This window comes from Rhyacophila brunnea, unplaced genomic scaffold (assembly GCF_057557595.1).
Source record: "Rhyacophila brunnea isolate RB1 unplaced genomic scaffold, BYU_Rbru_1.0 scaffold_7, whole genome shotgun sequence".
In the NCBI taxonomy this organism is placed as follows: Eukaryota; Metazoa; Arthropoda; class Insecta; order Trichoptera; family Rhyacophilidae; genus Rhyacophila; species Rhyacophila brunnea.
In genome coordinates, this window is record NW_028233339.1 from 31,045,329 (window position 1) to 31,057,719 (window position 12,391).

At 31.8% G+C, this 12,391-nt stretch overlaps 1 protein-coding gene across 2 annotated transcripts in view; it reads left to right on the forward strand.

Moving 5' to 3' along the window:
• The window catches only part of mthl1 (adhesion G-protein coupled receptor methuselah-like 1), a 265,760-nt gene that overhangs the window by 53,894 nt on the left and 199,475 nt on the right, over nt 1-12,391 (forward strand). For both annotated transcript variants that reach the window (XR_015071919.1, XM_085958007.1), the window contains exon 2: nt 1,397-1,475. Coding sequence is in view for 1 of the 2 variants with exons in the window: in XM_085958007.1 (XP_085814133.1) it covers nt 1,397-1,475 (79 nt within the window). In the remaining variant the exon portion in view is untranslated. The remainder of the gene's footprint in view (nt 1-1,396; nt 1,476-12,391) is intronic.

A 12,391-nucleotide genomic window follows, 5' to 3' on the forward strand; every position in this document is an offset into this window, starting at 1 on the left:
TAAATTTATCGTTATGAATGTGTCTCTATATATTACTTCAATAATTTATACATGTGTTTCACATGACTCATATATTATAATAGTCACATTCATACCCATAAAAATCTGTTGGTTTTTGTGACATTATGTCACATGCATAATCATAGATAACGGGTATTTTATATTGATAAACAATAATTTTATGACATTAAAACAAATCATCAAGAAAACCGCAATCCATATAATATACTTAGTATGTAATATTTTAATATTATAAATTATAATAATTATTGTAACTATTATCTACTCTTATGACCTACATCCGTTGGAAAAAAATCTTGTTCATATAAATAATATTCTGCGATTACATGTAAAATTGATCATATTTGGCGCGGAATTTAGCCGGTATATCTTAGACCCGTTTCACACGGGACACCTGTGTACACCATACATAACTGAATGGGCGCGTTCAGACGGGGACACACGAGTGTCGCGTTTATTTATATGTAAATGTGGAATCTCGCCACGCCGGTGGCTTGCCACATGTGTCCCGTGTGAAACGGGTCTTATCCGCTGCACAAATGACAGATACGCAGAAGTCACGTCAGTAACTGCGAAAGGGTTTGCTGCGGTACATGTTGCGGAATACTCTGACTCCGCACAGTCATAGTGGCAAAGACGCAAAGTCTCCGCCGTTGCTCCGCAGTATGCAGCGAAAGCGAACGACAACGCGGCTTTGCGTTTTATAAGTTCCGCTCAACAATAGTGTGGCTTTGATTATATACGCATATCTATTGGCGGGATGCTGCGGAATCTCAACGTCCACATATTCGCGTCTGCATATTTTCTGCTCATTGTGTCTGGGCCTTTAGTCCAATAAACAAGAAAAACTTTTCCATATATATACATATATATTTTCGATAAATCGTGTTTTTAGTTAAACTATTTTTTACCTATTTAGTAAATAATACACAAGCCAAGGGGCTGAACATGTCGATCGACGAGGAGACAACTGCTGGACAAATTCTTTCATACCGTGGTACCCAAGGGGCATCAGACGCCCTTAAACCAGCTCGATAGACAAGCTGATAAAGTTAGTTGTATGTACGTGGCAGAAAAGAACTAGAAAAGTAGAGAGAGCTAGGGTAGGCCTTCATCCAACAGTGGATCGACCCTGGCTGATGATGATGATGACACAAGATTTAATAACGTCTCATTCTTTTTTCGATATACATTGTAGATAAATAATGACTGATATTTTTATAAATTGATACCAGAGTCACGAAATTTCTTTTATACCACCACGTATGTTACTGCATTATTAGCGGTTATATAATTTAAGTTATCTGGCTTCCTTACCTGTATTTTGTACATGATTAATTCAGATATTATATTGTTCTTTTTTATTTTGTTACAGCAATCCTGATGCACTTCTTCTTCTTGGCTGCATTCTTTTGGCTGAACACCATGTGCTTTAACATCTGGTGGACATTCCGGTAAGTGACCAATACAATAATAATACCAGTAATACAATAATTTTATGACACAGAAATTTGACGGCGGGTAAAAAGAAAAAATGGAAAATCTATATAATTAGGTTAGGTAATACCTATACCAATTTGCGCTATATAATGAGTATAATGACTATTTTATAAGAAACAATCCAATAACATACATTTAGCCTCAGTTTTCCGTTTGCCAATCCAGCGTTTCATTCAAAGTACTTTCCTAAAAAAAGATTACGACTAATTGGTGTGTATTTGGGCATTTTCGCCAAAGTTTGTACATTGCATTTTTGGCATGTCCCATGACTTTGATTGATTTTTTCATAGTTATTATATTAAAGAATATTGGAAAGTTATGTATTTTTAACATGCAAATTTATTAATTTACTTTATTCGATTAGTTAAATACAACTGTCGGACCTGTATATATTTTTAATTGATTATTTAGATCGAAAGGTAGTGTGTTTTTACCATGTCCCACTCCTAAATTCAAATAAACAAAGTCTGATTTCGTCATTAATTTTGAGTGTGTAAAATTTAATTCGTAGTGTCTTCAACAGCTTACATTATATATTTTTGGAAAATATACAGTTTTCCGTAAATTCTGACCTATATTGAAAAAAATCACGTTTAAAGTGTGTCCCAGGATATTTGAAAAAGTGGAATTCCACATTCCGTTACCATGATTTTAGCATGAAGGCGAAAAAATTCCACTATAAATATGTATTTTTTTGTACTTTTGTATAACACTGATCGCCATTTACAATTAAAATTGTTGGTGTGTGTCGGTATCGCTATCGGAACAGGTTGCTATCTGGGTTGGTTATTTAAGAAGTTCCACTACTGTTACCGCGATTTGTAAGGTAAGAAATCACATATTTCTATTTCACATACTATACATATGGAGCTTATCTTTCATACTACAGATATAATAAAACATATCGCACGTTTAACAATAAAACTAAGCTAAATTTTGGCTTCAACCACTTCTAAAACAGAATCCGTTACTTCCACTCCGAAACTATATTGGTGGTAACGTATATGTGGAATGTAAAAGTAACGAAATGGAATTCATAAAGTTGGGTTTACATTGTGTGTTTAGTTCTTCATAGATTATAAAAAGTTTTATTTAAGTATGAAAAACAAAAATATTTTCATAAAAAAATATAGAAAATAACCTGACTATATAATAAAGATTAAAAAAGATTAAAAAGTATGTGATATGTCTGAATACGCAAAACTAGCGCAGATAAAAGTATGGAGAGATACAAAAACAACAGAAGGAAAAGAAAAAACACCAGACTGAAATAATTGCGAGACAAGCACTGGCTCTGTCATACTTTTTCTGTTATACGCCACCAAAATTTTAAAACATCTCCATACACTTTAGGCATAGAAATTTATAAAAATGTATGAAAAAGTATTTTTTTGTCACGTTTAACAGAAATGTGTACCCTATTAGATTTAATACCTGGAACTGTAGGTATTCGCGAAATGTCAGAAAAGTACGTCTTGATTACAATCAACCTGTATAGCTACATTTTATGTTGATGAATACAAGTAAATTTCAAGACAACATACAGTCGAACTTGGTTATTACGAGGAAGATGGGACCGACTGAATTTGCTTGTTATAAGCGTTACTCGTTATATCAGAGAATAGGTATTTTTAAATGAGCATGTCATATTACACAAAAAGTCGAAAATAAAAAATTTGGAAACCATCTTAAAAATCCCCGAAACGAGCATGGCATTCATAAACTACAAAAGAAGTTGTTTATTGTAATGAACTCTGGTAGGTACCTACGAACTTCACAAACCTTGGATTTTTCAACCATATGCGTGGATACTTTTTTTATTATTGTCGGCGAAACACCAATAAGGTAGGTACTTAGACACTTTACTAGTGTCATAAACGTAACGGCATCCTGTCCAATCGGATTTTATTGCTTAGGGTCGAAATGTTTTAAAACGATCGACACATTAACAGTATTTTAGCTCGGTATATCCGATAAGTTGCTCGTTATAACAGTGAATAAATTAAATTTATGGCGAAAATCATAAACCAAATGTCAACAAATGTTTCCTTACTACATCCGAGATCTCGCTATGTCCAAGATCGTAATAACCGAGTTCGACTGTAATTATTTTCGTAAAAGTTACATACTCCGTGCCGCGCTAGAAACTCGCGTCCGAATAATCCCTTGCTGATTTAATTTTTTTCATATATTGTTAATTTGCTTTAAAATATTTTTTATCAGAGTTACAAATAATATAAATGCCAAATAAAAGTTATGGTAATGTATAGTGTGTCAAAATTATTACCTACCTTATTTTACTAGTATTGTGAAATTTATTATAAAATATGTCTATTTTAGTGATTAAGTTTGATTTGTTTTGTTATTGTGACGCACGTTGAATATATATCTGACTATCAAAAAATTCAAATAAATTTCATAAAACAAAAATTTGTTTTATGGTAACATGTAACTTTAGCTTTACAAATTACACTCCGTTACCATTTCGTTCCATTCCGAAAATGTCCCCAAAAAAGTTGAACGTTAACTATTTTTCATTTGATTATTAAATAATGAAACATATATATTTTTCCAATAAAATTTAGTAAAAGTGATTACTGTCTTTAAAAAAATAGCAGAACGAACATTGATTGGTTTTTTCAAATACTAAAGGAAAGATGCTCTGCCATTATAGACATAGGGTAACAGAGTGGAACGAAATGTGCCCAAGAATTAAAATTCAATAATATTTTTTGACTATTTGTACTTTTATTTTTAAGTGTATGGTTTTTTTTAATCTAATAGAGCTCTTTTAAGTGATAAAAAGTGTCTCATTCATGTTTTATAAGCTTAGTTTCGTAGTCACGGAACGGAAACTTATTATGCCCAATGTCATAAAAAAAATGATAAAAATATTGTATTAATCAATATTTTGCTGAAAAATTGCTATCACCAATTCAGCAATAGAACAAGGAATCTGCTAGCTATATAAAAATGGTTAATTTGAGTGAAAAAATAATATTACCCAAATTTCAAACATGTACAAACTTTGGCGAAAATGCCCATTTGCTGAAAATTGTAAATCTATGATTTGTGTTCAGGGAACACAGAATTAATTTTTTCTGTGTTTGTGTTGGTATAACAATATTATGTAGGTACATACTTGTGGATATACCTGGACAACAAACACATTATATACATATTTTTAGTTTGTTATTATTTTTTTTTATTATGCACCCAACTGTAGTAAGTAATTACTCCCTAATTGTTTATCATCAATACTATGAATATGAAATTGATGCGTCTTGTATATCTATATAATATACTTTTATATCTAGCTACATAATATTATTATGTAGCTAGATATAAAAGTACGGTGACCATATTTCTTAGTAAAATTAGTGGACATTATAGATACTTTTGATGTGCATCGAGTGAACGGTCCTTTGTTATTTGAAAATGTTCTCTTTAGTGCCAGTTCATGACTTTTTTAAGCTTTTCCTAGCTAAAAATAAATAATTGTAAGGGTTTCTAAGAAAATCGGGTGTAGTATTTTATTTGTATCATTTAGGAAAGAAAATTAAATTGATAAGGATTCACGTTAAAAAACTGCCCTGTTAAAAATTCTAATATGACAAATGGTCAACGTAATACTTTGAAAGCATTTTGTAAACAAATTTAGTACAAATTTATTACACCAAAATACTCTCTCCACTCGAAGATCTGTTTCGGAACAGTATTCGGATCTCGTTTCCAAATCACCATCCGTTTTATGGTCCATATTTTTTATGACCACTTGACTAAAAATATGTGAGAATTGAGAAAGTTACTTAGGCATCTAGTTAATTCTTTTAAGTTTATAACTTTTATTCTTATCTTTTTCCCCAGCACTATAAATCACTATAAATAATTTATAGCTGAGAATTTACTATCACAATTCTGATACTTAGTTTGGCTAGTTAGCAAGTTTTAGAGTTTATATTTTTATGTTTGTATAATAAAATTATATGTGTCGGGCCATTCTCAAGAAAATAAAACATATCTAATAGTTTTACAGGAGGCGTTTTACTTTTTTTTACATTCAATTTAACGTTTTGTTTATACTTTTTGACCTTAGTGGAATACTTTTGTCATATTGTTTTTAGATATATTAAAATTTTATATATTAACGTATATATTATTATGTATTGTTTTATATAACTGAACTGAGTCTGGCTGCAATGAATGTTGAGTGTCCTAGACAGAACACGAAAAGAATGCCTTGATACTTAGCCGAGTTTTGCATTATTTGGTCATTCTGTTAACCGTGACCCTGAAAGCCTCGAAAGATTAATAATTATTGTTTTGGGCAATGTGCCTGGTAAAAGAGGCTAAGGGCGAACACTGATGAGGCGGAATGACCAGTGAAGAAATTCACTAGAAAACCGATATCATCCGCCACAAGGTTTACAGATAATAGGGGCAAATTGAAGATAGCTGATCCAGACGTCACGTAAAGACGCACCGTTAAAATGAAAGCATGACACAGGTCGCATTTGTTTCTAACCAATAACACTATTCTAATTATTATTCTCAATCTTTACGAAATTAAGGTTCTACATTTTCTCCACCATAAAATTAGATCAATAATATTTTCATTTCGAAGATCAAACAATTAATATCGGAACTCGGAAGCTTGTAACTAGGGAATCCAATCCCGAGCCAAAATTCTGATCCCGGGATTTCGGGATTACAATTTGACAATCCCGGGATCCCGGGACTGGTCCCGGGATTGGCATTTTTTTCCATTGTTAATATAAAATTTTTATATTTACAAATAACATTGATAAAATCGGTCAAAAATAAATCTAGTATAATTTATACTATTTAAAACATTTATTGTTAATATTGTATACGTTCAATCTTGGAAATACATAAGTTTAATGGAGTAAATAATATTGTAATATAAATAATAATGTGAATTTAATATGAGATTGCTGTTTCTGATAGTAAAGACATAATGAATGGATTAGCGAGATTTAAAATAGTAAATCAAATAATCATGGCGTACTTATGGCCTTTCCGCTTCATAAATCTAATTAGTCAGCCAAATATGAAACTGCCGTAAAACGTATGATATCATGGTGGAATTACTTTGTTAAAAGTGCGAAGCATTGTTTTTTCCAATCTTTCTCATTTTTAATAATTTATGTGAAAAAATAAAATGAATCGGCAACCTACACATGGGTATAAATCAAACTTCATTCAAACTCAGTTTATTTCTAATGTAGCTATTTTTTATTAAAAGTATTTTTTCTGTTATATTTTCGCTTTTATTTTATTTTCCATAAAAATTGATAAAAAAATCAATCCCGAAATCCCGGGATTATGTTTATCAATCCCGGGATTCATAGGTATTGAAAATAGCTCGGGATCCCGGGATCCCGGGATTCGGGATCCCGGGATTGGAATCCCTACTTGTAACCTTCCTAAGAAGAGAAAGTCGTTGTATACAGCTCAGTACTTATGAAAGTGCGACAAAAGATCGTCTTGAAAGAACTGCCAATCTACAAATTGAATACAAGATGAATTGTTGACTCATTCCTCTAAGCCAGGGGTCGGCAAACTCTTGAACTAAAAGAGCCAAATATGAGTGACACAACGGTTAAAAAAAATCGAGAGCCATACGTATATTTTTATAAATATGATTTAATTAAATGAAATAATTACATTTTATAATTGTTTATTTAATAAGTGAAGAAGATTTCCCGAATAAAACTAACGTAAATACTTAATATTATATGTTTTTATTGTTGACATTATAAATATAATTTTTACAGATTATGAATTACATACAATTTTTACGCATTCATTAAAACTAATGTGAACAATGACCTTTCTTTCATTTCTTTGGAGAGTGTGTATGTTTGGTATGTAACTTGTAGTTTTTAATTTCAGGCGCGACTCCAAAAAATTCTCATCGGTTATTTTTGGCGTCTCTAAATGCTATTTATATTGTTCATGTTTGAAAATGATTGTTCACATACATATTATTATGTAGACTCGAATATGAGTTCGGAAAGCGATTCCATAATATGTATTAAAAATCGTAGTATCTACTCTATGTAGATCTTTTAGAGCGTCCCACTTGTGTTTTGAAATTAAATTGCATTTTTCTCTCTCCAAATCCTCAATTTTGGTTGCAAAACCTACAAATTTTGAGCTCCATAATTATTTGCTTGTTACCTTGTTATCCACTAATAAAATTCTATTTCACAAGTGCTCGTGTCAATTATATCAAATGGAGAAAAAATTGATTTGTCGACTTTTGCAATGGGCAGATTAAAAACAACAACAATCATACCTTTTTGCTTCAACCATTATGACGCAGGAAAAATTTGGCTCGCGATAATGTCATTATATAATATTATAATAAGTGTACAAATCAATGATAAAAAAAATTGTGAATTTTGCAAAGCTTTTTGTAAAAATTGGGAATTTGGCAAAGAGCCGCACGCACATACCCAAAGAGCCACATGCGGCTCGCGAGCCGCGGTTTGCCGACCCCTGCTCTAAGCTAAACTCAAATAAGTAAAATATCAATATAAAAAGTTTTGGGGTCATTTATGTATGGGGAAGTGATCGATCAAGTACATAAAGTTGTTTTTGTATTGGAATAAATTTATATTGAACATTTGGACGTTAGTGTACAAAAATGTTACTTTTGTTTATGTATTTTATTGAATCTTAAAATCCAACCTCCATCGCTATTATTTATTATTTGTCTTTTATTCGTATGTCCATCCGTCACTCTATCTGTAACGCAAAAGCTGTCTCTCTCTGGTGCACGTAAATTTTTCCACATTGCATCGTTCTCATGCGCGCTGCACTTAATCGCTTAGTCACGTATACTATACCGGCTTTATCGAAATAGATACCTACCAAGCTATATTGGTAAGTGCGCAAATCGACGCGTTCTTCAGCTAACTTGCTAACTAATATTAGGTCCCTACTTTTGTTATTAAGTTTTTAAGATAGGGTCTATCGATAGTTCACTCTGTGTGCTTCCATCTACTTTAATTTTTGTTATTGTATTATTAAGTCACATTTCTCTGTATTTTTATTTAAAAAATTGTTAACACTTATTTTATGTCAAGGCGTGGACGCTTTGAATTTGTAATTTGTTATGTTCATTATTATATGTAAAATAAATAAATTTGATTTGATATAATAAATTGAATATGTAACTCAATTTAATTTAGTGTATACATAATATGAAAATATTGTAATCGAATAGTTTGCGTAATAATTGACTACTTACATAGTACCTATCAGGTTTCGCATAATTTTCTCGCGATTCTAAAGATCTTATTAAAATATCCTTTTTAAATTTACAGATCATATTATAATGACATAATGTATCAATCAGGGAATCTGTTCTGTGGTATCAATAGTTATTACTTATTACACAGCTAGACCTACATATTATAGTATGATGTTGAAATCAGAATGTGGTCTGTGACTGACTATCTATGTCCACTATTAATTATTAGTGTACATAGTTGGTAGATATTTATTACGAATAATATGTTTCAAGGGGTACCTAGAGCAGTTATTGGATCGAAATCCAATTCATTTGTTTCTTAATGCAAACCGGTATCTTTCATCGCGGCCTTCTCGCTTTTTACACAATCATGTCACGGGTAATGGCTGCCATACACGACTGAAGAATATTTTTTTCATTAGCACATTTTACCGAAAAAACTTACTAACCCACAAGTTCATTTAATTAGCGATTGTTTCATGTTGGTACACGTTGAATATTGTACTTATCTATTATGTTTTTTTATAAATTATTTTTTTATTAGGTACACTTAAATTTAACATTCTTCATCTAATTTACCTACTTAAGAGCGTACTTTAGTGAAACGGGAAATAATTTTCAACAGTAGGTGCGACGAAATTTCTCACTAGTCGCCAATCGGAGTCTGAAAGACGAGGTGTCTGCACGTCGATTTGTTTTGTCATGGCGTCGGATGAAAATATTCTTAAATCGTGTAAAGATGACTAAAAAACTTATCGCATGTAAAAAAACATTTTAATGAACATACTATTATTATTAGTAATATAACAATAAACATAATATACGAAAGGACGCATGTTGGATTTTTATGACAAATTATATTTCGTTCGGCACGCGTCATTTGCACAATCCGCGCATCGCCAAGCCACGATCTTTTTAGACAGCCTTAAATTATAGTAGCATCAGAAACAGTTTATTATAGTATAATATAATATCAATTGGGGTGCGGTGTCTTGAAAAGCATATTCCAATTTAGAACTGCATTATTTCTACTGAATTCGTCTCGCTGACAGATTATCAAGAAAAAAATAATGTAGCGGTGCATGTCATTAGTTTATATTGTTTATCACGTTGTATTAAAGTTATGTTAATTATTAAGAATTGTTTGCAAAGCAAAGATACTACCAAATAGCAAGTCCCACAGCACATTTTATTCTCATTGGGGACAATACCAAGTCGCTAGAGTGTCGATGAATAATTATTATTACACGTAAACTATCATTAATAAATGAATAAGGCATGCGCCGCATCCACAGCATATATCGACCGCCTATCACTGTTATATACATATAGGCATATTATTAAACGACGTCTGGATCTCTCCAAATTTTAGTTATAACGTGCGTGCACTTGCTAATAATTAATTATATTTTTTTTATTCAACAATTAATAAAAATCACAAGATTTAAGACTGTAACATACTTTGTTGAGTATACATAATTTGAAACACCTCGGAAACCTACTAGAAAAAATCTTTGAAAAAATGCGGCGCCTGAAAAGACTCGAACCCGCATTTACTGGATTCGCGTCAATGTGCATTACGAATTGAATCGTGTTCGTCCTATCTAATTACGACGAAATTAACTAGTATTATGTATGTTTCATATATCCTGATAAAAATATCCATATTATATTTTTTATTCTTTAGCGCGTGAAAAACATTGTTCACGTAGTTACAGAATACAGATTTTCTTGGCCTGGATTAGACATTGGAAATATTTGAATACTTTTACAGTTGATTACTATCAATATTCTAATTAATTTAATTGTATCGTTTTCGACATTGGTACATTGTTAAAATTCTGGCTTTGTATGTATTGCTCAGCAAATATTTGCCATGTAGGCGTTAGGCACTCTCCAGTTTAGAATTCATTTTAATTAAATTTATAGCGAGTTCGAATCCCGCGGAGTCGAATGAATTATAATAGCAACCAGTTCGCCGAATAAATGTGCTCTCATTCAAACACATTTATTATTAATGTTTTTTTGTGTAAACACCCTTTGGTATCGAGCGAAAATTCTACATTATAAGCAGATTCGTATTTTAATGAATTTTATGATAGTAAATCAACAGCGAAAAAAATGTAGCTAAAATGAAGAATGTGGACGGGCTATTTCATTAGTTACTCTTTTCTATGTCGATGATTTATTAATGCTATTATTCCCACTCTAAATGTAATATATTTTTGATTTATGGTAAAATATTGTCAGATAAAATTATCAAATAATAAAATACAATTTAGTGAATCTCTATAAATAGCGACAATTGCAAAACATTTGGTCAATATTTCGCAAAGCCACAATATGTGTGCCTACCCAAACACCATTTTTGCTTCTAGGTGTATGTTTATGTCACAGAATGAAAGTTATCTTGAATAGTTAATTTCCATACCTAACTGCCTCGCACCACACTCGATCTTAATCGGGCGTATTACGGGGCCCTTCGTTTGATGTGAAGCATCAGTATTTCAAAAAAAATATCGTGGATTATTGGCCAGACGGGGGGATTCGCATCGCTCTGTACGGATGTAAATGGACATTCTGACAATCACCCACTACGGGCGCACCACCCCTATATAACATTATGTTCTTTAAAATGCATGTTTTATATAATTGTACTTTTTCATTTTTTTTAATTTAAAATTTAATGATAAACTGTGCCTGAATAATATTTTAATTATTGTTCTGTATGCTCTTTTTTTACTGTTGTATTCTATATAAACGTTTATAAATTATATAAGTTTATAAGTATATAATTAAAAACAGTGCAAACTAATAGAGATTATAAAAATGGTAATCTATGTTTACGTAGTGTCTGAAAAGATATTTATTATGTTTGGCTTATTCGGCTAGGTGTTTGACCTATGTCAAGAAACTCTACCATTTAAGGAAGGTACATTTACGTTAAGTGTGTACTTACATGTTTATCCTAAAGAAAATCATGTGTGAGTAATTTCCGATCTTGGCCGAGATTTTGACATTGTTTTAATTTAACCGTATTCTCTTCTTCGTAAAGGCAAGAAAAGTCAAGTTAACGGTAACCCTGTTGTTCCACACCGACAGTTTTCGGATTTTTTTCTCGCTCCGTTGATCAAACAACGATTGTTTACCTTTTTTATCCGTTGTAGGTACCCGGTGCGATAAAATACTCGATCACGGTTTGTGTGGTCTACATTTCACCTTTCTTTCCGTGGCATCGCATCCGTTTTATTATGCACAGTGGTGCACTCTGCCCATGTCTACTTTGACGATGATTTTTTTTCCTTTCGCGCGATGTCATCGAAATTTTATATTAAACGAAAAAAATATTATCAAGTGCAAGTATCTACACCAAAACTAATATATTATACCAGTGGCGTGGAGTCCATAGATGCGGTGCATGCATCAACTACTCTAAGATATTCATATGCACAGGAATCATAGAACGAATAAATACATTCAATGAAATAGTCTAGGCTCCCGTGTGATAGCAAATGTGCTGCGTATAGAACTTGCTACTTAATAGTATTTTTTCACGCTTTGTTCCTACAGTTTCCCATAATTTTAATA